Genomic DNA, 27,500 nt, shown 5'->3' on the forward strand with positions numbered 1-27,500 from the left:
CACATGCCCACGGAGATATCTGTCTATACTCTATCTGTGTCCATATCTGCCCATATGCCCATATATGGAGATCTCTGTATCAGTCTGTGTCCCTTTTATGCCTATATACGGATATATCTGTCTATACTCTATCTGTGTCCATCTTTTATGCCCATATGCCCATGGAGATCTCTGTATCTGCCCATATGCCCACATGCCCATATGCCCATGGAGATCTCTGTATCTGCCCATATGCCCATATATGGAGTTCTCAGTCTTATGCCCATATGGAGATCTCTGTATCTGCCCATATGCCCATGGATATCTCTGTATCTGCCCATATGCCCATATATGGAGTTCTCAGTCTTATGCCCATATGGAGATCTCATATGCCCATATATGGAGTTGCGGCGGGGAGCGCGCGTGCCGAATCTGTATCTGCCCATATGCCCACATGCCCATATGCCCATGGAGATCTCTGTATCTGACCATATGCCCATATATGGAGTTCTCAGTCTTATGCCCATATGGAGATCTCTGTATCTGCCCATATGCCCATGGATATCTCTGTATCTGCCCATATGCCCATATATGGAGTTCTCAGTCTTATGCCCATATGGAGATCTCATATGCCCATATATGGAGTTGCAGTGATGTCACAATGACTCAGCGCTTGCGCCCGGCACTGCAGTGATGTCACAATGACTCAGCGCTTGCGCCGATTTTGCACCGATTTCCGCATAAGGAGATTCCGAACGTTTCGCGCCGGTTAGGGAAAACCGCGCGTCGGGTCGGGTCGAGGCCCGGCACTGCACTCCGTGCCGCGGCGGGGAGCGCGCGTGCCGAATCTGAAGCCGGTGGGACGAACGGTTCTCGAGATATGCGGATTACAGACAGACACACACGCAGACACGCACGCAGAAACTTCTCGCATTTATAGATAGATGACATCAGGGAACTCCATATATGGGCATTAAAGGGATTCTGTTACAGTGAAGCCAGAGCGTGATGTCAGAGCGGCAAACTCACAAAAAGCGGTACACAGTATCTCTAAAGTCATGTCATCAACATGGATCTTTCCCATTTCCCATATTCCCTCCTGATTGGCTACGATTGCCTTGTATTTTGGATTTCTTCCTGGAGGCTGACACCCTGTGGGTCAAAAGTGCCGATCCAAAAACAGTGATTAAATGACATCATATAATCATCCCCTCCCCTTTTACCATTCACCTAACACTGTGGGTGTGGCTAACTTCAGCTGGGTCACCACCCACCTGAACAACCAGGCATACTTAAAGTTATACCATGTAACTTTTTTTGTAAAACAAATCTTAAAATGGTCCTAACTGTTAAATCGCTAAAGTTTTAGAACCCCCACTCCGTTATTTTCAGCTTCTGAAGCCTTCTCTTTATATGTTTTCTTCTTAGCAGTGACAGGGGCGGGTTTTCGCGGCAAAATGACGTCATCATACTACCGGCCAATCACAGTGAGGGTTATACACTGCCGGCCAATCACAGCGCATCTTGGAGTGGGGTCGCTAGGGCTGCCATATTTGTAGTCTCCCGTGTGTTTCTATACTCGGGTGCACGGTAAGCATGGGTGAAGGAGTGTATCTCCGGAATGGCTGAACGCACAGCAACCAGGGACCCCTCAAAAGATAGATCTCGGCGAGGTGGAGGCAGACGCGGGGGTGTGAGAACCGAAAAACGGCCGAAAGACGCGGACGCGACCAAGGTTTGCTATAGAGCTACTGACCACAAGTTGAGCAACTTACACAGTATAGCTTTAATGAACTGGTGGGTGTGGCCACATAAAGACCTAATTTTAACTCTTTCTCTACACTCTCATGGAAAAACTCCTCCTTAGTATATAATCATAATACCTGATAATCATGTTTTACGGGGGAAATAAATCATGGCACTGTATCTTTAAGCCACTTCCTTCCCGCAGGGCGCACCCAAAGACCCCGCGTGTCACAGGAAGCTGACGTCATAGAAGGTCTGCAGAGACTGACATCATCCAGCTGATGTCATCACATCACAGCTGATGTCAGGGACAGCATGGCCCAAACATGAAGATATGCACGTGCACAGCAGATGGTTATCTTGCTGATTCTACAATTGATTTTTGCGACCAAAGGTCGCAGTTTACCATGAGAAATGTCGCAGCTTGTCTCCGTCTGTCTGTATCAGTCAATCAGTACACATGTCCCTTGTCACTGTGACATCACAGGTGATATCACAGGTGACATCACCTATGTAAAAGTCCATATATGGGTATTCCCCAGAATCCCTTTTATGCCCATATGTGAAGATCCCTGATGTCATCGATATATATCAGACATGGCCCATATCTGTGTGGCTCCCCAGGCATCAAACCCAGGCCCTAACTCGCCAAGGCCCTACTTGGTTTTACTAATTAACATACGTATTATGCCCATATACAGTATGGAGATCCCTGTCCCAATGTCATCAATATTAAGGACATATCTGGGAATGCCCATATTTGGCAATGCCCATATATGGGCATGTTTTGACATAATATTGTTGACTATCATGCAGGGGTCTCCATATATGGGTAACTGGTCCGATATACATCACTGGCCAGATGGCCAAGAATTGGCGCGACCTCGCCCTAGGTCGACTTACTAGTACATATACTGCTCAGTACTCTGGCAAGGTTCTAAACTATGTTCCCCATGAATTTACTTACATATTGTAATGTACAGTTCATATAAAACTATATATACTAGGGGTTTGCATCCGCTTTGCCCGTTTTATAGTAAGTGAAACCTGACCAATCATGGAAATTGGCACACTTATAGTCTGGTCAAAGTGTCATGTGTCAGCTCATCTATCCACCAATCCTCAAGCTTATCAGACATACAGTATGTCCGTTTATGCCCATCCATGCCCATCTGGCATATGCTATGGTACGGGCATAGACAGCCCCTCTCATGGCCCTTATATACTATGCCTCAATATTACGACATCACCCTTTACGTTACGTCAAGAAAAACATCATCCATTCATTTCCAATCTGTCTGATCTAACCCTTAGTCAACATAAATCTTTCCTTTCCTGTTCTGTATTTGACTCTACCATGCACCCGTTTATCAGTCTTTCCCCCAATTGTATGGTCCAAGTGTGTGTGTGTGTGTGTGTGTGTGTGTGTGTGTGTGTGTGTGTGTGTGTGTGTGTGTGTGTGTGTGTGTGTGTGTGTGTGTGTGTGTGTGTGTGTGTGCGTGCGTGTGCGTGTGCGTGCACGCGTGTATGTGTGTGTGCGTGTGCGCACGTGCGTGTGTGCGCACACGCATATAGATTTGCGTGCATGGTAAGTACTGCTCTGTCAGCTGTTAAACTATTTCAACAGAAACAGACCATTATGTGACAGCTTGGGCTGATGAATATTGAATACAGTGCGTGCCCATGATAGTGTGTGTGTGTGTGTGTGTGTGTGTGTGTGTGTGTGTGTGTGTGTGTGTGTGTGTGTGTGTGTGTGTGTGTGTGTGTGTGTGTGTGTGTGTGTGTGTGTGTGTGTGTGTGTGTGTGTGTGTGTGTGTGTGTGTGTGCGCGCGCGCGCTTGTGTGCGTGCGCGCGCGCGTGTGTGCGTGCGTGTGTGTGTGTGTGTTATAATAGGTGAGCAGAATGATGATGACTTGTGTGGGAGAAGCATGTGGAAGTTACTTTAACAACTTAAGATAAATTCTTCATTGCTGGCATTCACACTAAAATACAGATACACATACAGTTATAGTAATACTTAAATACTGAAATTAAAGTACAATCATGTAAGATTGTAAGATTGTTGATGTATTGATGTATTACCTTTGCTTATTGTAAATCGCTCTGGATTAAGAGCATCTGCCAAATGCCTAAATTGTAAATTGTAAGATATAGCCTATACTGTAAGTACTGGAGATGTGGCAAATGGGACACGCAAATAAGCTATCTGAATCTTGTAATAAGGGCCCTGACACTATAAGCAGATAATATCAAATATATGTTTTGTAACACATCGATCTATAAAATATTGCATACAATAACATTTCATTATAAAAACACCTAGTACTACACACACACACGGACACGTGCGCGCACACACACACACACACACACACACACACACACACACACACACACACACACACACACACACACACACACACACGCACTGCAGGACTACATTATCGCTCATTACTTATTTTCACAGTAGTAAATATTTGAATGATCCCTGTTTACTTTTGTTCAGAATGAATAGCCAAACGCCAGAGCTGCCTCTGGCGTCTAGCTTCTGTCAATCTGCGCCCTGATCAGTCTCATTTATTAAGACAAACAGACGGAGACAATAAGTGACAGATCTCCATTCAACTGGGACAGGCAGTTCAGTACACTACTGATGCAGTTAATGTCTGATGAGAGTTCAGGCACAACATTTGTCCATGTTGGAGAGCCCAGTTACTGACTGACAACACACTGAGGCCTAAAAGCCTTTAGGTCGGCATGTGGAGTTCTTTAACAACGTGATGCTTAAATACGGTACAAGGCATTATGAAGAACTCTAGGGGGGGTAACTCTATGGTAGACATACACTCTAGAACAGGGGTCTTCAACAGGGGGTCTGGGACCCCTAGGGGTCCTCAGAGTTACTACAGGGGGTCCTCCAAATCTTTGTGTGATAGAAACTTTTTTTTCTCCTTTTTTATATTAACCACCTGAACCCTAGCATCCATATTCTGGAAACTTTAGCCAAAAATAGCAGATCTACAAGCTCACAAGCGTGAGGCATTGTGAGCTTGTAGATCGGCTATTTTCGGCAAAGAGGTTTGGTGTAGAGGGGAAAAAGAGCAGACTAAGTACAGAGTGAAAGGTCAAGTTTATTAAATATTGACGGTTCAAGTGGTTAAACGTATGAAAACACAAATTGACATGAATCCAAAATACACGATGATTGTGCTGTCAAACGATGAAACTATATGGAATCTATGAAAAGCTTGTGGAGGTCCTTGCTTCATCTCTTTCTCAACTAAGGGGTCTTTGGCTTGAAAACGTTGAAGACCCCTGACCTATAGAGTATGTGTCTAGCATAGAGTTACCCATTAATTAAAATGTTCACTCCTCTAAATAATCTAGATTATTTAGAGGAGTGAACATTTTAATAATTTTAAGGACCCCCACCTACACTCGAAAACAGTTGATTTAGATAGAAATCAGTGGATGAAGTGAATTCTCAATCATGGTACCATATGTGACCATAAAATGAATATCTTTTTTCTTGGATTTTCATTATGTATACATTTGAACAACCGCTTACAGCACACCTGGGCTCACTTTGAAGTATGCCAGTGGGCTTTTGGCTTGCTGGTTGAAAACCAAAAGCCCAACAGTCAACTCCACGTCTAAGATGTTCAATTCTGACAGTCACAGTCACAGTCCAGTGTGTGTGAGTCCGTGCGTGCGTGCGTGTGCGCGTGTGTGTGCTTGTGTGTGCTTGTGCTTGTGCTTGTGTTTTGTCTTTGCCCCAGAAAGTTCTACTTCCCACTCTTGTCAGTAGACATCAGTGGCGGGCATGGCAGGGACTGGCATCCAGGGACTGCCCCGGGGCTAACCCTTATCCCATACCTGCCGCTCCTCTCTGGTGCCACCCACCCACTCTCACTGCCTGAGGGAGAGTGAGGGGACATTTTATGGCCTGTCTGTGCCTCCTTTACCTTCTCCTAGTTTTCAATCAGGACACGCTACTTAGTCAATCGCGTGACACCTTTTTCAACTAAAACTTGACTGACACTTATTGGTCATTTCTTATGCTTGGTTGCCAGTACTTGAACTGAGTTTTCCATTTGACCTGCCTGATTATTATTCACGTGTTGTTGAACTGTTGGTGCATGTGTCTTGGCTATCGTAGAGTGTTTAACTTAAATCCTTTGATGGGTAAAATCATTACATTTGCCCTCATTTATCTTTCATGGCCCAGTCCAGATTAGTTATTCTAGGGTTTAGAGAAATGCTGAGTGTGATTTATTTTTCATCACAACAGCTGTTTGCCTTCGCCTATTGAAGATTTCCCCACAAGACCTTGATTAGATGAGACAAACCTGACCCTATGCAACCCACGCGTATTTGTTTGTTTTTAGCTGAGATCGTGCAGCTACAGTAGTCAGCAGTGTCATGCAAAAGCCAAGAGCTGGTCGCAGTTTATCACAGATTACGTGCTTGTTTTGATTCGTGCCAAAATTCATAACTCAACGTAGTTGAAATGACCAAGTTTGGGTTTTTCGATAGACCCTGCGTGCTTCACATCAGATTAATTTGCTCACTCAAACTCGCATGCCCAATCAAACGCAACACGACTGTGGTCCCAAAGCAACATCTTAAAAGTGTTCCAATCGGCTCAGAACGTCAAGCCGATTTGGCCCAGGATGCGACGAATGGCCTGCAGTTTTGACAAGAGGTTGTTAATCTCTGCACAACATTTGGCTAATTGAATGTCTGTCCTTGTTTACTGTTTCTATCCCTGTCATCTCCAGGGTGACTGCCAGCGCTGCCCTCTGTTTCTATGCTGCATTATGGATGATTTATACATGTATTTGTGCACTCGTGTCGCACAAATACAGTATCTGATCTACAATCTCACAATGCTTTGCACAGTAATGCACGCTGAGCTTGTAAATCTGTTATTTGTGGTGCGGGACTCCCAGGACCTCAGGCTTAAAAAAAGCGTTCCTCATCTCAAGCCTTCAGCTCTCCTTTAGTTTTAACCCTGTTAGCGTTGCAAACTTGCAGCCTTCGATTCCACAGACAATAGGAAAAAACCCATTAGCAGCCCATAAAGGCCTGCTATTCCTTATACTAACCACAAACCTAGCATCTGGTCATCAGACAATTATCTTCCCAAAACAGAGTCGTTGCAAAACTAAAGAAGTCTCTTTGCTTCAGAGTTGTAAAGTAGGTGTGGAAGAGAGAGTATCAAATGTGTACATGGTTCACAGGACTGTAGACAAAGGTGGTACCCAAATATCTATTCAATTAATTGTCTAATGTTTGTGTTCTGTGTGGCTGGTTCTACAGACAGGGATCTCCATATATGGGCATAGAGGGATTGTATGTATGATGTCAGATGTCATAGGACTTTCACATAACGAACAACTGAGTAAGCATGTTTGGCTGTCTCCATATATGGGTAACAACAACAGATGGCCAAGACAGGGCTTGTTGCCTTTAGGCGTCTTACTGGTAACCTCACCTTGTGATTTGAATGTTAAAAAAAGAAGATATTTTCCAATGTAAAAAACATAAAAAAAAATGCCATGGTAAACTATGTTGTCTAATGTAAAAACCATAAAAGAAATACCATGGAAAATGATCTTGTCCGATGTAAAAATCCTACCAAAAAAAATGCCATGGTAAACAATGTTCTCCAATGTAAAAACCATTAAAGAAATATCATGCTACATAATGCCATGACACACTACATGTTGTATATGCACCTGACCCACAACGGCTCAATGTGTAGCCATGCATCTCTCCTGATAGCAGTGGGAGACCACAGGTGTGTGAGCTGACCCACAGAGAGCCACCTCACTGGAGCTGCATTCTGGGTAATAATACGAAGCAGCAGCAGCAGCAGCTGCTGTGTCTCTCTGCCCCCCACCCGTCACCTCTAATGGACCCTAATCATCCCTCTATCAGGCCTAATGCCCTGCAGTGGTGCCCTCACAGCTGCCTGAGGGGCCTTGGGTACCAGGACACCTGTCAATCTCTCTCTCTCTCTCTTTCTCTCTGTCTCTCATTCTCTCTCTCTCGCTCGCTCCCTGTGTATCTCTCATTCTCGTTCTCTCTCTCTCTCTCTCTCTCTCTCTCTCTCTCTCTCTCTCTCTCTCTCTCTCTTTCTGTCTCTCTTTTAAATCGTAAAGCAAAGTATAAATGCTTTACACTTACATCGTCTATTCTATTATACTGTCTATCGGGCTGTGGGTTTACGTGCAAGGATCACAGAATTGCCATAATTGCCAAATGAACTGCAAGCGTCTGTAAACTCAGCTTGACTTTTAATAAAATGGGCCCTTAAGAGGGAGGCCAATTTTGTGTCCTCAGTTTCCCTGGAGGTTTCCCAGAAGCCATCAGGCAGGCTCGCTCCTAGCCCTCGTCAGCCAAGTGTACACAGAGCGCAGCTACAGCATCTCTGCGAACCACAGACCTCTGGGTGGTCTCACCGCGTGCATCGTTGTCTGTCCGTCTGTCTGCCTGTCTGTCTTTCTGTCTATCATATAATGCTTACACCCATCCGACTGTTGATAGATCTACTGGCTTAAGCTGATTTCGATTTTCACTTAAACGGACACCCCGCAGACTTTGACTTTGCATGTGGGTTGTGCGTGCGCTTGTGTGTGTGTGTGTGGGTGTGTGTGTGTGATCTTCATGCTTTGCTCCACCATCACAAATTCTGTCTGCTAATGACAACCAGCTCTATAGAACCTGGGGCAGGAGGGGTTAAAGCCCACCAATTGAGCGAATAATGAGTTGAATTAGGAGATTTAGGGCGAGGTGGGAGGAGATTGAGGCTGGTACTGGTGAATGAAAACCAGAGGTGCTCACCACAAACTGTAGAGACACAGAGGAACACTTCAGGGAGAACGCAGTGTGTGCATGCGTGTGTGTGTGTGTGTGTGTGTGTGTGTGTGTGTGTGTGTGTGTGTGTGTGTGTGTGCGTGCGTGCGTGCGTCTGTGTGTCCGTGTGTGTTGTGTGTAGCTGGCAGTCGGCCAGTCATAGTGAGGAAGAGGGATGGAAAAAGAAATGATTATCACATCCCATAACGTTGTTGACTTCATACTAAACACATTGAGAGTGACTTGGCCATCACCGATATAATACAGAATGTTTTAGTAATTGCCATGATGCACATCAATTCAGACCCAGTCAAGAATTTCAACTCGAGTCTGGTGTTGTGCACTCGAGAGGGAGGAAATACACAGCAACGGGCAAACAAACTATCTGTTAAATGCTATTACTGGTGCAAATGCTATCAGCGTGAGAAAATAGGGTCTCACTCAGAATTATTCCCTGCAAAAGAATATGCTTGTGAGAGCAGCATTTCCATTCAGATTGAGTTGTTGGTCACTTATAAAAATCTAATTTTGCATACTCTTCTCCTTTGTTGGGTTATTAAAAAGTTGGCAGAAGACGTGTTTTTCAGCACCGAGGGAGTTTGTTTGTAATTCTCCTGGAACATCCATCGTGGTCTCTCCTCCTTAGTAACTGTGTTTTAAAAGAGGTATTCTTTTTCTAAATAAACAAGGGAAGTTGCATTGTCATCCACAATTTCCAGTAAATTCCACCCAGAAAATGGCCTCTTGGGTAATATTTTTCCATTCCTGGTTTGCTTTGATTGCCCTTCATGTACAAATGAAACAGTATTTGGTTCCTGTGGCCACGCCGTCGACTCTGCCCAGCCCCCCCCCCTGTTCCCCCTCTAGCCAGCCCCAAGTACAGTTTATACACAATACACAACATTGTTCAAAAGGCAGGGCACTCTGAAATGCTTTGGCAGGCTTTGAAGATCACAACGTGATCATTCCAAGGTTAACATGCAAAGACGAGACATAAACTGGATAAACTAATGGAGAAAGAGGATCCTGTTACAAATAAAGAAAACGTAGACAAGCGGTTTTCTTTTCACTCGATGCGTTGTATTTAAACAACGGTGACTTTTTCAACATTAAAATATCAACTGCCCCAACAACAATAAAAAACACACGCGGCATGGAAAGAATTATCACTTTAACAGTGAAGCCACAACTGAAGACTGCTCTTTTTAGACAGCTTCTTAAACCAGTTTTGTAGTTGGACGTTACTTGCTCTGGTCAAAGAAGTCAAGAAACCCCAGATTAAATCAATTCGATATAGATTAAATCACTTCAATATAGATTAAATCAATTCAATATAGATTAAATCAATTAAATATAGATTAAATCAATTCAATCTATTTCCTTAATTAATCAAATGAACCCCAGTGTCCCTATTCTGGGAGGCGAACATTCAGCGAAAATACAAGATGTACCGTATGATCTCACAACGTATCGAGTAGCTTGTAGATCTGCTATTCTCAGCTAAGAAATTAGAGGGGAAAAAGGATGGATCAAGCATAGAGCCCTGGGGGACCTCGGTCAACTAATTATATAGAGTTTAAAGTGGTTAAAGTTGTGGTGTGTGACCAATCCTGTCAGACCACATTGTGAGTCACGTTTGGATACCAACACAATGGTCGAGATATACACTGTTCTGTGCTGCTATGGAAGTGCTAAGTTTATAGTGTCACCTGACCTGCCTGAAAACTGAAAAACATGACTTCATGTTCTTCAGTCTAAAATGTGCTATTTCCGTTGAGCGACATGGTTGTGAGTCAAAACAAGACACTTAATGACTTCTCTCCAGTCCAGCTTGCAACATTAAGTGACATTATGCCTCTAATTCTGCCAGTCTCTCTAATCGCTCCCCTTTTATGGTTCTATCAACAAAAGACGGGAGAGCAGCTATCGCGTGAGGACATTCCCTTTTTCTTCATTCTATCAACAGACCACAACTCATCACAGGATCACTACTGTGACATGATGATCCTAAAACCGTACTCATTCACATTTCAAGCCATGATTGAAATTATGACGTGTCTTGATCTCACATTCTTGATTTCATTATTGACAGACACTTCTAAATCCTATTATGCTACCCCATTGCATGTGTCGATACAGGCTGAAGAACCATTGACCTGATAAATAAAATGTCTACTTTCTACAGACTTTTCTTTATCTACTGTAGGTGTTTATCCATCTGCAAGCAGTTCAAAAGCTTGTGAGGAAAGAGAAGTTTATTTACTTTTGGCCTGGCATGGAAATACACACACTGACCCACAGACAGACAAATAGACAGACAGGCAGGCAGGCAGGCAGAATAAGACCAACAGTGAGAAAAGACAGAGAGATCAGACGGGTCAATCAGAGAGAGACAGACAGTGAAATCCTCAGTATTATAATTAATCCATTCGTAACTTGAAAGCGTACAAAAACGAACGCTGAGAGTTTTTACATAGAGATGGACGGATGGACAGGCCAATCAGTGAGACAAACAGACAGTGCACGTGTGTGTGTGTGTGTGTGTGTGTGTGTGTGTGTGTGTGGGGGGGGGGGGTAGCAGTCTCCCAGTGTGAGCTGATTGTCTTCAGTCAATCAGTCACAGTCAGAAGACAAGCGGAGCGCGCTCAGTGGATGGGTGTCGCGAGAAGCCTCATCACAGACACTCACTTCTTATTGTTTTCTGACCGAGTCTGTATGATGCTGAAAATGAGTAAAGGACCTGTGTGTGTGTGTGCGTGTGTGTGTGTGTGTGTGCGTGCGTGTGCGTGTGCATGTGTGTGTGTGTGACTGTGTGTGCATATGTGTGTACGAGTGTTTTGTAAGGTGTGTGTGTGTTTCATGGGTGTGCTGGTGAGGCTTGATTTCTGTTCCACGGCACACAATAGCCCCGCTGGTGAGCAATCTTTCTGTGGTCTTTTAGACAATGGTTGATTTTGGGACGCACAGTGCTAAATCACACTTAATCATATACATCACAGATCCTATACTCAATCTAGCATGGTACCAATGATTTATTTGTTTTAACCACACGAACACTATAGCCTCCCTATTATGTGGCTAACAATCCACAAACATAGCTCATCTAAGCTCACAGCACGTAGGATTTTCAGCTAAGAGATTTGGTGTGGAGTAGTGTTTCTCAACAGGGGCGGTATGACCAAATATTCAATACATTCACTTCATCAGCCCCCAAGGAGGCATTCACAGAGGAGGAGGGGGGAGGGGGGAGGGGGGGGTTGTGCTGGAAGCAATATTTATTGTGCTCTTGGGGGGGGTCAGTTTAATATAGTCAAATGCACATTTTCATCATTTCATAGACTTTATTCACCAGTAAGACTCCCTAATCGGGAAATAAGCGACCGTTGGTCGCTTATCTCCACACACTGCTGACATCAGTATGACATCACACCGTACACAAATGACCCTTATATAAGACCGGCATTGTCTGACCTCACAAGCCCCATATTTGGACACGAACAACATATAACTCCATATGTTAAACAGTTGGTTGCTAGGGTAAAAAACATGGTTGCTATGGTAAACAGCTGGTTGCTAGGGTAAACAGTTGGTTGCTAGGGTAAAAAACATGGTTGCTATGGTAAACAGTTGGTTGCTAAGGTAAAAAAGACATGGTTGCTATGGTAAAAAAATGGTTGCTATGGTAAACAGTTGGTTGCTAGGGTAAAAAAACATGGTTGCTATGGTAAACAGTTGGTTGCTAGGGTAAACAGTTGGTTGCTAGGGTAAAACCATGGTTGCTAAGGTGGTTGCTAACGTACACTAACAGACCAGCAACAACAGACTGTTGCCACAGCAACGTACACAAAGGTTTGTGTACACATCACACTGCTGACATCAGATGTCATACTGATGTCAGCAGTGTGATGTCATACTGATGCGGAGATATGAGCAGGGCAAAGGTGTGACGTGTGACGTGACGGACGGCCGGTGGAGGTTTTGATACTAAACTGCGACCTTACGGTCGCAATTAACTGTCATTAACTGATTTTGGTCAATATCATGCCAGTACTGACTACTGACCATGATACTGACCATTGGCCAGCATCATGTAAGTAACCTACAGTATGTGTCGTGGTCAGTATCAAGTCAGTATCATGGACAGTATCATGTCAGTATTATGTCAGTATCATGGTCAGTATCATGGTCAGTATCAAGTCTTCATCATGGTCAGTATCATGTCAGTATCATGGTCAGTGTCAAGGTCAGTATCATGGTCAGTATCATGTCATTATCATGGTCAGTATCATGTCAGTATCATGTCAGTATAATGGGCATATCACGTCACTATCATGGACAGTATCTTTGCCAGTATCATGTATGTGACAGGGCCGTGACAGCCCCGCCATTCAGTGCTGTAAGAGGGTCTGATGCCTAACATCCATATACAATTCTACTTACAGTATAATCGTACCATGCTTTTTTTCTTCTCTCCCTGGGAAGTATAGGCTAATAATTACACAATAATCTCATACTAACAGTCCAGTTTACTGTAAAATCTGATATTCGGAAATCGATTAGATGATTTCTAACGCACGCACGCATGCACGGACGGACGGACAGGGGCGAAAACATACTCTCCCCCATGCCTTCGGCTGGTGGAGACAATGAAAAGAAAGCTTACATATTAATCTGGTGTGTGGGGCTGTAAGGGACCTGGATATTGGATAAGGGGCACTGGCCCTAAAAGGCTGAGAAACACTGCTGTAGAGGGAAACTAGAAATGACCAAAGTCATTATATACCAGTTTGCGCCTTGTGTTTGGGCCTTGTGAACGTTGGGGGAGTGAGGGATAGAGAGGTGGAGAAAAAGAGAGATATAAAGAAGCCATGTACAGGGGAAAATGGCAAACATGTAGTCACTCAAGGTTGAGTCATGTAAAGATGGGGAAAGTATTATAGTGTAAGTCAGAAAGAAGTATACGACAGGTAATGTTTTCATTGTTGTTTTTATTGAAAGAGTTGAGCAGTAACAATTTGCAGTGAAGACAGTTGTATGTGTATTTGAGATGAGTAATAAAGAGGGCAAAGAATGTGTAGTTCAGAAATCCAAATTAAGGAAATGGAGAATTCGTTTTTCCAATGTACATGTCATGAACATTTCTTGCATACCTTGACCAGCTTCATCCAAAACCATTCTAAATCCCACATACTAATGGGCGACCTTAATTTCTGCCAAAGACAAAACCCAGTCCGCTGTTCTTTTTTTTCCTTCTTTTTTTCCCCCGCTTCTATTCGGAAACCCTCGTCTCGGCTCCCATAGCCTGTAAGAGCGCAACCTATATCTTTGGCTAACCGCTACCATGGCAAAATCTGTCGAGAAATCTGTTGAGAGTGGGTCGAAGTGAACTCAGTCAATCTTGACCAGTTTTGCAAACTGGTAAAAGGGAGGGGGGCTAGTAGACTCCTGGTGGACTCTGGTCAATGAAGTTGACTGCCTGGTTTGCTACCCATGGTATCATTTCAGATTTACCGATACTAAGCACAATCACTTTGACATGCGGATGTGCTTCAACGGTACACACACGAATATACCAAACATTCACACCAGAACAACAGCAGATGGTTCCGTTTGCAGCCATTTTTTTGTTGCCAAAGAGGAAACCACAAGAGAAAAAAGAAGTCGTAACATGGAAACATGATTTTTGACCTTGCCTAAATGCCACATATTGCACTATAGACCCATTCTTCCACATTGTAGTTGAGACATCAGGTTTCTTTTTTTCTTCTCTCATTGAAAACGGCAGGGGATCGTTCTCTTAGTGCTGCAGGGGTGTAACACCAAATTCTGGGCCCTAGGTACAAGGATTCACTGCGGGCCCCCCATGAATGTTCTTCATAGGGGTAGGGGGTTGAACCCATTTAGACTGGGAAGGCATTGTTACGAATTCTTTGGTGATTTTACTGATTTAACTATTGAAAAATAGCAGATACAGTATACAAGCTCACAGCGCTGCGAGCTTGTAGATAAAAAAGAATATAATGTTTCTATCTCAGTGGTGCTCAAACCTTTTCATGTGAAGGACCCCCAAAATGATATATATATTTGGTCACAGAACCCCATCTCAAAATATTTAGTTCCAGGGACCCCCCAGAAGCAAAATTTGAGTAACAAATGTTTGCTTAAAAAATACATATATATATATATATATTCAAAGATCTATTCAGATCTTATATATTCAGATCTACAAGATCTTGTAGATCTGCTATTTTTCAATAGCTAAAGTATAAAATAATTCCAGGCCCCTCCACCTTGGGCCCTGGTAACTCAGTCCCACTCCCCCCCTTGTGACGCCCCTGAGTTCTGACATTAAACCCAGGCGCCGGGGCTCATGTGATCATTACTGACACAGGATGTGGTGCAGGCCCATTATCAGCCAGGCAGGCCTATTGTTTCTGCTGCATGCTAGCAGGGACACCAACTGTGACTCTCACTGTAGAGCTGAGCTGTAGCCAGTGGTGTAAAGTGACTAAGTACAATTTTGAGGTATCTGTACTTTACCTGAGTATTTACGATTTCCAATAACTTTCTACTCCACTACATCTCGGATCCAAATATTGTAGCCTACTTTTACTCCACTACATTTATTTGAAAACGTTAGTTACTTGTTACTTTGCGGATATGAATTATAATATTATAAAACATACATAAACCACTTTAGCCCTGTTTTATACCATGGCTAGTTGAAAATAGCCGATCTACAAACATTTTGTCCTTTTACTTTTGGTACTGTAAGTACATTCCCCCTTTTGTTATTGATAATTTCCAATGCAAAGTACTGTGTTCTCTGTCTGTCTTTCAATGTTATATGAGATAGGCCTACATAAAGTGGCTCCTCTGTAAATAAGCCAAAAAGCTCTAGGATCTCCTTTTAGTTGACCTTGTACCAGTGAGTTGTACTGTCATGAAACTGTACTTTTTCCTATGCAACCTTCTAATAAATTCTTCAATCAGTCAATCAAATGAATCAATCAAAAACATTTTGATGCCAACACTTTTATACTTTAACTCAAGTACATTTTGAATTCCGGACTTTCACTTGTAACAGAGTATTTCTATATTGCACTATTGGTAGGCCCTACTTGTACTTGAGTAAAATATGTGAGTATTTTTTCCACCACTGGCTGTGTAGCAGCAGACCCTCCAGTATGGTAACAGTCCTGTGGGACAGTGGAGAGAGAGACAGAGCCACTTTGAGAGCGTTGGCAGTGCTTTCCATGTGAATTACTGTCACTCCCCGTGCGCCGCCTCTTATTAGAAACCCCAGCCCCTGTGGCTTTACGCAGACCTTTAATTGATTGGCTCGGAATAATGCGGGGCACGCCGCAGTGTGTGTGTGACTGTGTGTGTGTGCGTGTGTGTGTGTGTGTGTGTGTCAGAGAGAGAGAGAGAGAGAGAGAGAGAGAGAGAGAGAGAGAGATTGAAGGAATGAGTGTTTAAGTGCATAATGTCTATGTGCTGTGTGCACATGTGCGTGAAGCATTTGTGCGTGTGTGTGTGTGCGCGCGCGCGCGCGCGTGTGTGTTTGTGTGTGCTTGGTGTGTCTGCGTGCACAAACAAATGCGTGTGGCAAACCAATCCATGTAAAGTGTTGTGATTCGTGAAAAGAACAAACACCCGAGCCATTATGAATTCACAAATTTTAATTCACTTCAACATTGAATGAACCAAGATTCCAAATGAAATGCGATTGACTTAAACCCTGATTCCTGTCATACAGACCAACACAACAAAGTCAACGAAGCATTGGAGTCGATGATACACTGTGGAATCCTCAGTGTTAAAGGTGGTTTAAGTGATACTTTTTGGTTAATAAGTGTTACAGTAAATAGCTCTATATTCCACTTGTAATCATTACTATAGAGCAGTGGTTCCCAAACCAAAAGAGAGATATTAGATGTTTGCCTGCATGGGACCCAAACTAGTGAAAACAGCAAGCTCACAACCCAACACTTTGCGCCGCGTTGTGAGCTTGTAAATCGGCTATTTTCACTACTTCTTAAACATTTGTTTTCTAATTTATGTAATTCCTTAGATTTTTGGTATTTATTCATGAAATTATTAATTTTTTGGGGGGGATTTTTGTAAAAAGAATTCTAAATAAAACGGAAAAAGGAGGATATTTACTCGCGACCCATAAAAATTGGTCCATGACCCACTAATGGGTCCCGACCCACTGTTTGGGAAACAGTGCTATAGAGTGTTTGTTGAGTGTCTCCCTGTCTCTCCAGCTCTTTAGTGAACAGAAAATACATTTTAGGGTTGGGATACCAATTTTATCCAAACAGGAAAGAGCACTCATAGAGGATACAGTATGGACAAGTGGAATTGAAAGTGATATAACAAAAACAATTGAGCAGACGAAACTGGAACTGAAACACTATATCTGATAAATGGGTTCTCTCTCGATCCTGATTGGACGAAATTGATGACCCACTTTTAGTATTAACCAAAACACATCACGTACAGCACCTTTAATTTATCCATTTGTGACCCGGAAAGTGTCCAAATCTACATTATACATACAGAATGCACACTCTCAGAGTTAAACGCTGAGGATCTGACAGTATAAAATTACAAGGCAGGTCCTCTGTGTGAATGTAGCAGCCGATCGAGACAGTCAAATGAGAGATCCCCTGACATACAAGTATTCATTCTCAGATGTGGATTCAAACACACACATTTGTACACATTTGCACCAGACACAGAACAATATACAGTTTGAATTCTTTTTTTGTTTTTGTTTTTTTAAATACTCCGGGGATTGAGTGAACGTGGCCTGGTGCAATGAATTAAATTGAATTGAAATCATTGCATTGTCCAAAAGTGCAGCATTGTTAATTCTGCTTAACCCGGACTGGCTCAAACAAACACTCGAAGTTGCTCAGTAAGACAAAAGAAAAAAAAAGTATATCAATTACAATTTGATCCACGTCTGGTATTTACATACATTTAAAGTGGTGAGCAGAGTCAAGCCTGCCATGATTCTGTAATGGCTCAAAAAAGTAGATTGTCATCATCTGCAGCAACAAAGTGCTGTTTATAACACACAGACACACACACACACACACACACACACACACACACACACACACACACACGCGCACACACGCACACACGCACACACGCACACACACACACACACACACACACACACAACACACACACACACACACCGCCCCCAATGTTTCCTTAAATGTTTTTGGATTTGGTTCCTCCGTTTGCCAAGTCCTTTTTTTGACCGTCTTTGGGAAATAGAGTCACAAAGGATTGGCGTAACACAAACAGACACGACTTTTACTCAATAACACTCAGTAACTGCTTCTTTTTCCACCTTTTTTTCCCCCACTGTCCGCTCCTTCCTTTCATTCCGTCTTTATTCCTTTCTTTCTCCTTCCCTTGCTCCCCCCCCCCCCCCTCGGTCAGTGTGCTCTAATGTCTCTAGTTACCCAAATGAGCGCTACTGTTCCAAAAGCCAATATTTATAAAAAGAAAAAAAAAACATGGAAATAAAAACTAAAAATAGCACGCGATGACAGCAAGTCCAACCATAATAACAACAATAATAACAATAATGATAATAATAATAATAATAATCATGGATAAAGATAGCAATAAATAGGGTTGGTGGAGTCTAAGTGCGGGTAGGTGTGGTGGAACACATGACAGTGAGCACCAGTTAGAGGGAGAGAGAGAGAGGGGGATGAGGGGAGACAGATGGACAGAGCAGAGGGAAGAGTGAAACGGGTGGGCTACCGCTATACTGCACATAAAGTGACCGATTGTTTGGTTGCCGAATCTCTCCGCCGTCCCCTCCTTTTCTTGACGTTTCTTTTCCCCACGCTGCACATGTCAGAAGGTTAGTGGCCTGGAAGGGCGCGGAGCCGGAGCGCCTCTGGCCCAAAAGTATCCCGACGCGCCACATCCTCCGAGGATTTTGCACATTGTTACCCACAATGCCCACGGTCCACTCTCTCTCTCTCTCTCTTTCTTTCTGTCTGTCTCTCTCTGCCAAACTGTCCACCGCCGTTCAAATGTCTCTCTGTCGAATCACCGAAAAACCTCACAACTGGGTCATGAGTCCAAATAAGAGGGGCCTTTAAGGAGGGGTGAGAGAGAGAGAGAGCGTCACGTCCGTTTAAATGCCAGTGTGTGAGGGGCTTAGTTAAGAGCTAAGATAGGACAGGAGGAGGTGAGTTTGGAGTGGGTTGATGGATGTCTGAGAGGGAGTCCATTTGTACTGCATGAAGTGTAGTTTGAAGTGTTGTCCATCCGAGTCCTCAGGCAGCAGAAAGAGTAGCCAGTGTTTGTCCTGAGGATTTATGGCATTGTGGAGGTCTTGATAATCCCCCCCACCCAGGGACTACACCATATAACAGAGTGTGTGTGTGTGTGTGTGTGTGTGTGTGTGTTTGTGTTTGTGTTTGTGTTGTGTGTGTGTGTGTGTGTGTGTGTGTGTGTGTGTGTGTGTGTGTGTGTGTGTGTGTGTGTGTGTGTGTGTGTGTGTGTGTGTGTGTGTGTGTGTGTGTGTGTGTGTGTGCGCGTGTATCTGGTAGAGAGAGAGAGAGAGAGCAGATATTGAACGGAGCAGACAAAAGCCCACCTTCCTCATAGAGTCTCGTCTTTGGGATTGGCTGGCTGAGAGAGAAGGTTGTGATCGTTTCCAGTTCTTTCCATCCAGTAACATACAGTACAGAGATGGTATTCAGATTGTGTACAGTATCATCTTGTGTTTGTGGAGGTATGGGAAGTAGCAGTTCTATCTCATGACAAAAAAAAACAACAACAACAACAACATAAAACTGTCTTCCGCAGTTCCATATCAAATTGTGTGTCACAGCACAGCAAAGTGGCGACCTGCTTTCTCCCACTGAGGTAACATTGTAATTTCACCACTCCACAATATGGTCTCGCAGATATTAGATATTTTGTCTGAAATTATCACTAATTGTCTGGTATAATTTGTACGATTGTGTCTCCCTTTTCACGAGAGCCGCGCATCCCTCAACAAACACTCACACAGCCTCCGTGTAGCCATACTCCACCCGTCAATGTCCCTTTGAGTTCCTTGTGTGCATCCTCCGATTCCCTCTTTACAGTACATCTCTGCTCTCTTCCTCTCTGCCCCCCCCCCCCCCTGTGTTGCTGTCAAGTCTCTATCTCTGGTACTCAGCCTGCTCTCTGGGACTGGACGAGGTACTCCCGGTGGTCAGAGGCCCACCGGGCCGAGCGAGACCCTTGTCCTTGCCCTCGTCCTGAGACGCGCCGCTCACCGACGAGGCCTGGCTGGAGGAGGTGGACCCGGAGGAGGAGGCCAGCGGGGGCTGGCTCAGCCCTCCTCCTCCGCCGTTCCCGCCGCCGGCCGTCTCCGAGGACGCGTACATCTCCTCGGCGCCGTCCTCGCTGGACTCGGGGTCCTCGGAGCCCGAGAGCAGCTCCTCGTCGCGGTACTCGCTGACGTCCACGCCGCCGCTGGCCGCCGCCCCCTCGCTGAGCTCCTTGAGGCGGCCGTGGTGCTTGACGTGGTAGCGCTGGTTCTGGAAGAACTTGATGATGGTGTGCTTGGGCAGGTCCAGCTGGGCGGACAGGGTGTGGATGGCCTCCTGGTCCGGGTAGAGGCCCACGTCCTGGATGAAGCTCTGCAGGGTTCCCAGCGCCTCCAGGGAGATCTGCCAGGTGGATGGAAGGAAGGGAACAGAGCCAGGAATGGTTTTGGGTGAGTAAGAGCCCATAACGAATAGGCTGTTAGCTGTACTCAAATGTTGTTGCATGGGTCATATAGGGCAGTGCAGAGTTTCTCAAACTTTCACATTTCAGGGTCTCCCCTTAACTCTGACAGTGTACAAAATGGAACCAAATGAACCCGAAGAGTCAGAGTTTACAGACTTGTATGGGTCCATTTAGACCCCCCTAAAGGAACCCACATCCCTGGAATCCACTTTGAGAACCACTGGGGTAGTGAATCTCAAAAATGTCAAGGACCCGTAAATTTATATTTATTTGTATATTTATATTTATGTGCCAGGGACCCCCATAAGAGAAGATGTCAACATCTGTTTAGGTTTGTCAAACCTTTTCGCAAATAGACAAAAACATTAATAAGACTTAAAGGAGTATTTCACCCAAAAAATGACACATTCCTAACCCAAATCATTTGATGACCGGGTAGTAGGAGACTTCACCGGTCTTCAAATTATTGTCTTAAGAATGCGCCAAAAACGAGCTGATCCCAAGGCTTCATGGGGTGTGTAATTGATAGAAAATAAATAAATATATTTTTTAGGTGAACTACTCCTTATTAAGAGTTCAAACTGTTCCTCATTTAGCTGGGGACCCCTTAACCCCCCCCCCCTCAAGGACCCCTGGGGGGATCCCCTGGAAAAACCCAGTGAGATAAGAGTTTGGGGACTTACTTTGGTGCGTGATCGTGGCTTCTTGGTTCCACCGCTGACGTTGCCGGGCGTACACCCTCCTCCGACCGCTCCGGTTCCCACCAGGTTCTGCGGTCCTTCCTCCACCACCGGCGGGGGGAGGGGCTCCTCCCGCATGGGGGAGTGGTGGTGCTCCTTCAGGGGCGCTGGGGGCGGCCTGTGGAGTGCCTGACGAGAAAAGGTGAAGAACTAATTAATGGGGCACAGTGACCCCTCTTCAAAATTGCATCCTGGAATGCCACTAAGTACTTTAACCCTATACACTCCGTCGACCATTTACAGGTATGTGTGTATGTGCTCTGTGCTCTGTGTGTTTGTGTGTGTGTGTGTGTTTGTGTGTGTATATGTGTGTGTATGTGCATGTGCATACTTTACATCATTGTTTCCCAAACAGTGGGTCGGGACCCATTTTCACTACTTCTTAATTAATGTAAATAATTAAGAAGTAGTGAAAATAGCCGATCTACAAGCTCACCACATGGCGCTTGTAGACCTGCTGTTTTCACTAGTTTGAGTCCAGGGCTAAAGTCTAATTTTGGATCTCGAGCTGAAAAGTTTGGGAACCACTGCTTTACATGGAGGGACTGCAAGGCACCACTTGTTTTATGCTTAATTTTCTTTAAATGACATCTGTTTTCATGACATCCACAAATGCAACATTATAGCAAACTTGTACATTCAGCACCACACAGGTTTTAGAATGTCCCCATGTAGCGCTATCTGTTTTCCTCCCCACAGACAGCCACTGAGCCATTCCTCTCACTACGCTTACAGACAGTAGCCAGAGCCACATGGGGTTTCGCAGAGGGTGAGAACAATATTGTTTCACAGCTCACAGAGCATGGCCTATTAGCCTGCTCCGTGCCTTCATGACGGACTGTCGGCCGCCACGTGTACCTTTGACCTGATGCGTGTAAGATTAGCCAAGCATCTGTCTGCCCCCATCAGTCTCTCATTTACTAACTTACCACATCCCATCACTATTTAACCTGCTCATTCATAACCAGAGGGAGAGGGAGAGAGAGACAGTTTCCAGAAAATACAGAGAGAGAGTTGTGTCTGCTTCAAGTTAGCAATTAGATTGACGTGAAATAATGAATGCCTACCGCGGTTTTTAATAGCTGATAGCTGAGGGGAGGAGAACTAGTCGACGATTATATCGTGTGATTATGAACAGTAAATCTAGAAAAGCAGTAATCCATTGTACAAGCTGTTGGGAGTAACCGCTGCTGGTGTAGTGCTTAAGATAGCTGCCTTCAGAACACATTAACTTCATATAATTGGTCCTTACTAATTATCATTTAGATGGCACCATTTCCATCTACTCATTCATTCTCTCATGTCTGTCTCTTTGGTGGAAAGTTGACATTCTGAAATATAAGCCATTGTCGTTACAACAAAAACTATCACACCCAGTGTGAAGTGAGGGGTGTCTTTTATGAGTTAATGTCATTAAGCGTCCTGCAAAGCTTGTGGGACGTACATACAGTACAGACAAGGCAAAAAAAATCTGAAAGACAAGTTTCTTTGAATGACTATAGAGATACAGTACTGTGTACCGATTTGTATGATATTTGGACAAAATCTGTAGGAGTACTGTCCAAAAATGTGTTTTGCACAAATCACTATAACAGGCCTATGTGAAAAATTGGGGTCAGAGGTTCTGCTCTGGCACCAGGGAGTGTGTGTGCACAGTTTCGCTGCCATCGTGCCAACGGTGGTGGGGTTAGCTGTCCACAGACGGATGGACAGACTGATACACACATGTGGGCGGACGGACGGACGGACAGACGGACAGACAGACAGACAGACGGACAGGGTGCAAAACATAGTCTCCCCTTGCCTTTTGGCCTGGTGGAGACAAATATGTGAAGTGGTCCTTTAAGGATGAAACCCAGCCACAGTTTAGTCTGCCATTTCCCTCTCAGCTTTCCCACTGTCTTTTTCAAAATGAGAAGAATAAAAGGGAGAACAACGTAGAATAAAAGGGAGAACGGACTACCCACACGCCTTTAAAACAAACACTAGAGCGTGTATGAGAGGTGGCGATGCTACTGCGGAGTAGGTGTGCGTGGGGGAGAGGCGTGTTATGCTATTCTGCTGGGTGGGATCCTCTGTGGTTATGTGACAGTGCTGTGGAGGGCAGGGTGAAGTGGAGGAAGGAGCGAAAGTGGCCAGTCGGTGGCTGTTTGTCAGAAGGTAGGGTGGCTGTTGTTGAGAGGGCTGTGGTGGTGTCCCTCCCGTTGGCTTAAAGAGCAGGGAGGGGCCCTCCCCACTGGAATGCCCAGCTATAAATCTGTGGTGCATTAAAATTAAAGGACCCACATAAAGATAATAGTCATTCGCCTTTCTCTCCCTCTCTTCAATAATAACAGGGTATTACTTGAATAATATCGAGGGCAGGCCAGACCATGAAATTGCTCCGATTTCACTGTGCGGGGGCTTTTTCTGCTGGGCTGGTGGGGAGAATTTACAGGAAGTTTTTAGGATCTTTTTTATCCTCATTTCCCACTCACTCTCCCCCTCTCTCTCTCTCTCTCTCTCTCTGTCACACAGATGACAGATTTAGATATTGTGCAACAGTTGTGGGAACGGTGGTAAGTGCAGCGACGTAAATGAGAAAAGGTTGCCAGGAGTGGATATCTGCCCCTGCCCTAATAAAGGACCACACAGCCACAAACATCTCTGCTCAAACTCAGCGAGACAGCGAGACACTTAATAACTAAATTGAGGGTGAATCATGGAGGGGGGATTGTTGCAAAACCGGGCCTCCCTTCCTAGGCTTTTTGCACGGACCCTCATCATCTCATCATCACTGTTATTTGGGCAGACAGCAAGGACTCTTGGATTGATATCATGCGTACAAGCGCACTTGCGCGCAGACACACACACGTACACACACGCACACACACACACACACGTGCACACACTAACATGCAGACACACAGAATTGCAGGGCCTGGTCTCCTTCATGCGCTAATGGTGATGTTAGTGGCAGAGAGAGGGAGAGAGAGCAGCACGGAGCCATGCTTGGCTCCTTCACACTTCATCTCAGTCGGCTCCACCGTGCCTCCCTCCTCTCTTCCTCTCTTCCTTTTTTATTCCACCTCCACCTTACGCTCCTTTTCCACCTTCCTCTCTCTCTTTCTCCCACGTCACCCCTTCCTTCCTTCCTTCCTTCCATTCCCCTCTTTCAGCTTCTCCCTCTCTTCGTTCCCGCCGTGGTTCTTGCTCTCCTCTCTTTCCCTTCACTTCTAATGCATCAGGACACTAATAAAGCGTGTGCGTCTGCCAAGCCAACATGACTCCATGTCCAAATCAGCCCTGACTCCGACCAATGCCAGTAACTCCCTCCATAGTCCCTCCGCAGACCCCCCTTCTCTCTCTCTCTCTCTCTCTCTCTCTCTCTCTCTCTCTCTCTCTCTCTCTCTGCTGCCCTTATTCCCTCCTGCCCCAGTGCCCCACCCACTTCCCTTACCTTATTCTCCACCCCGAGTTCCAACACTCCCTTGGCTTTTCAGCACAGTTCCATCTCCCTCCTCTGCCTCCTCTGGCTGATTTCACCCGTGCAGCCACATTTCTCAAAACCCTGTTATAGCGCTGAACTATCTGTGGAAATCGTTTAACTGTAATTTACCAGAAATATTACAAGTGAATTCGTCTCCACCTATTTGTCTCCTGTCTTGGTTAAGTCAAATCCGGAAGTTATTTTTATTGAATAAAACATTATTTAACCGATCGGTATGGTAGAGTATGTTAATAAAGTAAATCGAGCTCATCTCCAGTTGTGGGAGGTGGGTCCAAATGACTCTTCCAGAGAGTCATTTGGACCCTGGTGTCAGGTACTGTAGGACACTGGTTGACAAGAGACTCATAAGCACAATATCTCATCAGGCAAAGCAGGGATTTTATCTATAGGAACAGCAGTAGAAGTTAAGGTTTCCCCCACAGAACACCCGGGCTCAAATCCCAGGTAGGACATGAATGTGGATCGCAGATTTAAAGGGATAGTTCACCCCCATTTTTTTCCTCAACAATTCCTTTCAACAATAAATTGAGGAGGCTCTTTGTGTCTCCATAGGGAACACATCAGGCTCTTTATGGCTCCATAAGGAACCACTGCTGGTCATCAAATTGTTGGCTTAGGAATGCGACAAAAAACAAAAAATATACACTAATTCAAGAGTCTCCATGGGGCGAGTAAAAGATAGAATAAAAGTAGTGTTTTTGGTGAGCTATTAACTCATTCTGAGCCCCAGACATTAACGGATTATAATGTCCAAAGTGCCTCCTTCAGGTCCCATTCACTTGCGTTGTCTTATTTTGAAGGCCAGAAGTCCACACGCGAATCACTTCCGGTCTGACGTCATCGGATCGTGCGCTGGAACCGTTCCGTGTCCACGTGGAGTTGTGTAATGGCCGACCGGGAGCTTTTATAACTGTGTAACATAAGCGAGCATCTGCCTCCATCCTAGCTTCTAAAGTGTAGTTTTGAGATAATGGACATTAAAGATGAGATCCCCCGTCCACCTCAATGTTATGGATGGTACTATTTTGTGCTCGTGGAGCCGTGATGATGCGAAATCAGCGACGGATTTCGTCTCCGGACCGCCGGCCATTCTTCTCGGTAATGTACTCGCCGTTACAGTAATAGATTACTTTTCGCGAGATATCCCGTGAATGGCACTACAGTAATAGATTACATTTCGCGAGACATCTCGCGAATGGCACTAGATGAGTTAATTTAATATGTAGGTTGCTGGCTCGACGGTTATTAAATGTATCGTTTTATGACTCTTTTCTTCTTTCTTAAATCTTTCGACCTCTGCAGAGTTCATTTCCTCTCGTCCTGTCCCTTCTCCGCGGGAACCTACTGATCTCCGGCCCCTCCTATTTCCCCATTGGTCCTGAAAGTACCCACCAGGGGTGCCGCACCAAATTCTGGGCCCTGGGTACTTTAACTATTGAAAAATAGCAGATATACAGATCTACAAGCTGTGAGATTGTAGATCTGCTATTTTCGAAAAATCTTGAAAATGTGTTCAAATCTTTGAATATTTCAATTTTGAAAAAAAACTATGTTTCTATGTCAGTACTAGTGCTCAAACCTTTTCATGTGAAGGACCCCCAAAATTATATGAATTTGGCCACGGACCCCCATCTCAAAATATTTAGTTCCAGGGACCCCCCAGAAGCAAAATTTGAGTTACAAATGTTCGCTTAAAAAATACATATATTCAAAGATTTGCACACATTTTCACGAATAGCAGATCTACAAACTCGCATTGAGCTTGTATATCTGCTATTTTTCAATAGCTAAAGTATAAAATAATTCCAGGCCCCTCCACCTTGGGCTCTAGTAACTCAGTCCCACTTTTCCCCCCCTTGTGACGCCCCTGGTCCTGACCCCTCTACTGTGGAACAGTCCACATGTCACTTTAGCGCAACACAATACAGCCCCCCCTGCTCTCCCCAAAAACCACAAACACTGGAACCCCTGGACCAGACTGGCTCTTCTCATGCCATATAATTCAATATTCCTGAAAACCTTTTTTTTTCCTTCTTTACTCCCCCTCCCTTTTCTATTTCTCTCTTGCATTTGCTCTTGCGTTCCCTCTCTGTCTGTCTCTCTCTCTCTCTCTCTCTCTCTCTCTCTCTTTCTCTCTCTCATTCTTCTTTCCTGCTTTACCGCCTTAATTCTCTCTTGCTTTGCTCTCTCTCTCTCTCTCTCTCTCTCTCTCTCTCTCTCTCTCTCTCTCTCTCTCTCTCTCCGATGTCACTCACAGTAAGTGCCATAAGTGCATTGCATTAACGGGGGGGAAAAGTTTTCTTTTAGACGTAAATCAAGGAAAATTACTGTGCAGAACTATGAAAGAATTATACAAGATGAAATATTAATCTTCTCCTTAATGAGCTGTGGTGCTCCAGGACCCCCCCCCCCCCTCCCCCCCTTGTATCTCCGCCTGTATTTATGTGAGCCTGTGTGTGTGTGTGTGTGTGTGTGTGTGTGTGTGTGTGTGTGTGTGTGTGTGTGTGTGTGTGTGTGTGTGTGTGTGTGTTCAGGAGCGATGTGTGACCACCAGAGACACCATTAGCACGCAGATAAATATGTAATGAAGGAAAAATCACTTTTCTGTTGGTTTTCTGCATGACTTCACCTTTCCTGTTAATCAGTGTGTTTTTTTCTTCCCTTATTCTCTTTTTCTGTCTCGTTCTCTCTCTCTCTCTCTCTATCTCTCTCTCTCTCTCTCTCTCTCTCTGTTCTCCCTTTTGTGAACCGAACATAGCTGATCTACAAGTTCACAAGGAGTCGCGATGAGGCCCATTCTGAGCTTGCCATTTTTCGACGTGCGACAGCGTCGTACGATGAAGTGTAAAATGTTTTTTTTTTCCTTCTCTATCTCAATCACTCACGTCAGCAGCCACAGGCAAGCAGTGGATGAG

General features: G+C 44.6%; 1 protein-coding gene across 3 annotated transcripts in view; it reads right to left on the reverse strand.

Moving 5' to 3' along the window:
* Positions 1-19,061: 19,061 nt before the first annotated feature.
* The window catches only part of satb2 (SATB homeobox 2), a 71,366-nt gene continuing 62,927 nt past the window's right edge, over positions 19,062-27,500 (reverse strand). For 2 of the 3 annotated variants that reach the window (XM_080752494.1, XM_080752492.1), the window contains exons 13-14: positions 21,039-21,245; positions 19,062-20,294 (exon numbers count right to left, since the gene is read on the reverse strand). In XM_080752494.1, coding sequence (XP_080608620.1) covers positions 19,782-20,294; positions 21,039-21,245 — 720 coding nt within the window. In that variant the 3' untranslated portion in view covers positions 19,062-19,781. The remainder of the gene's footprint in view (positions 20,295-21,038; positions 21,246-27,500) is intronic. The other variant, XM_080752493.1, reaches the window with a different exon arrangement.

This window comes from Nannobrachium achirus (assembly GCF_963921795.1).
Source record: "Nannobrachium achirus genome assembly, chromosome: 22".
Lineage (NCBI taxonomy): Eukaryota > Metazoa > Chordata > Actinopteri > Myctophiformes > Myctophidae > Nannobrachium > Nannobrachium achirus.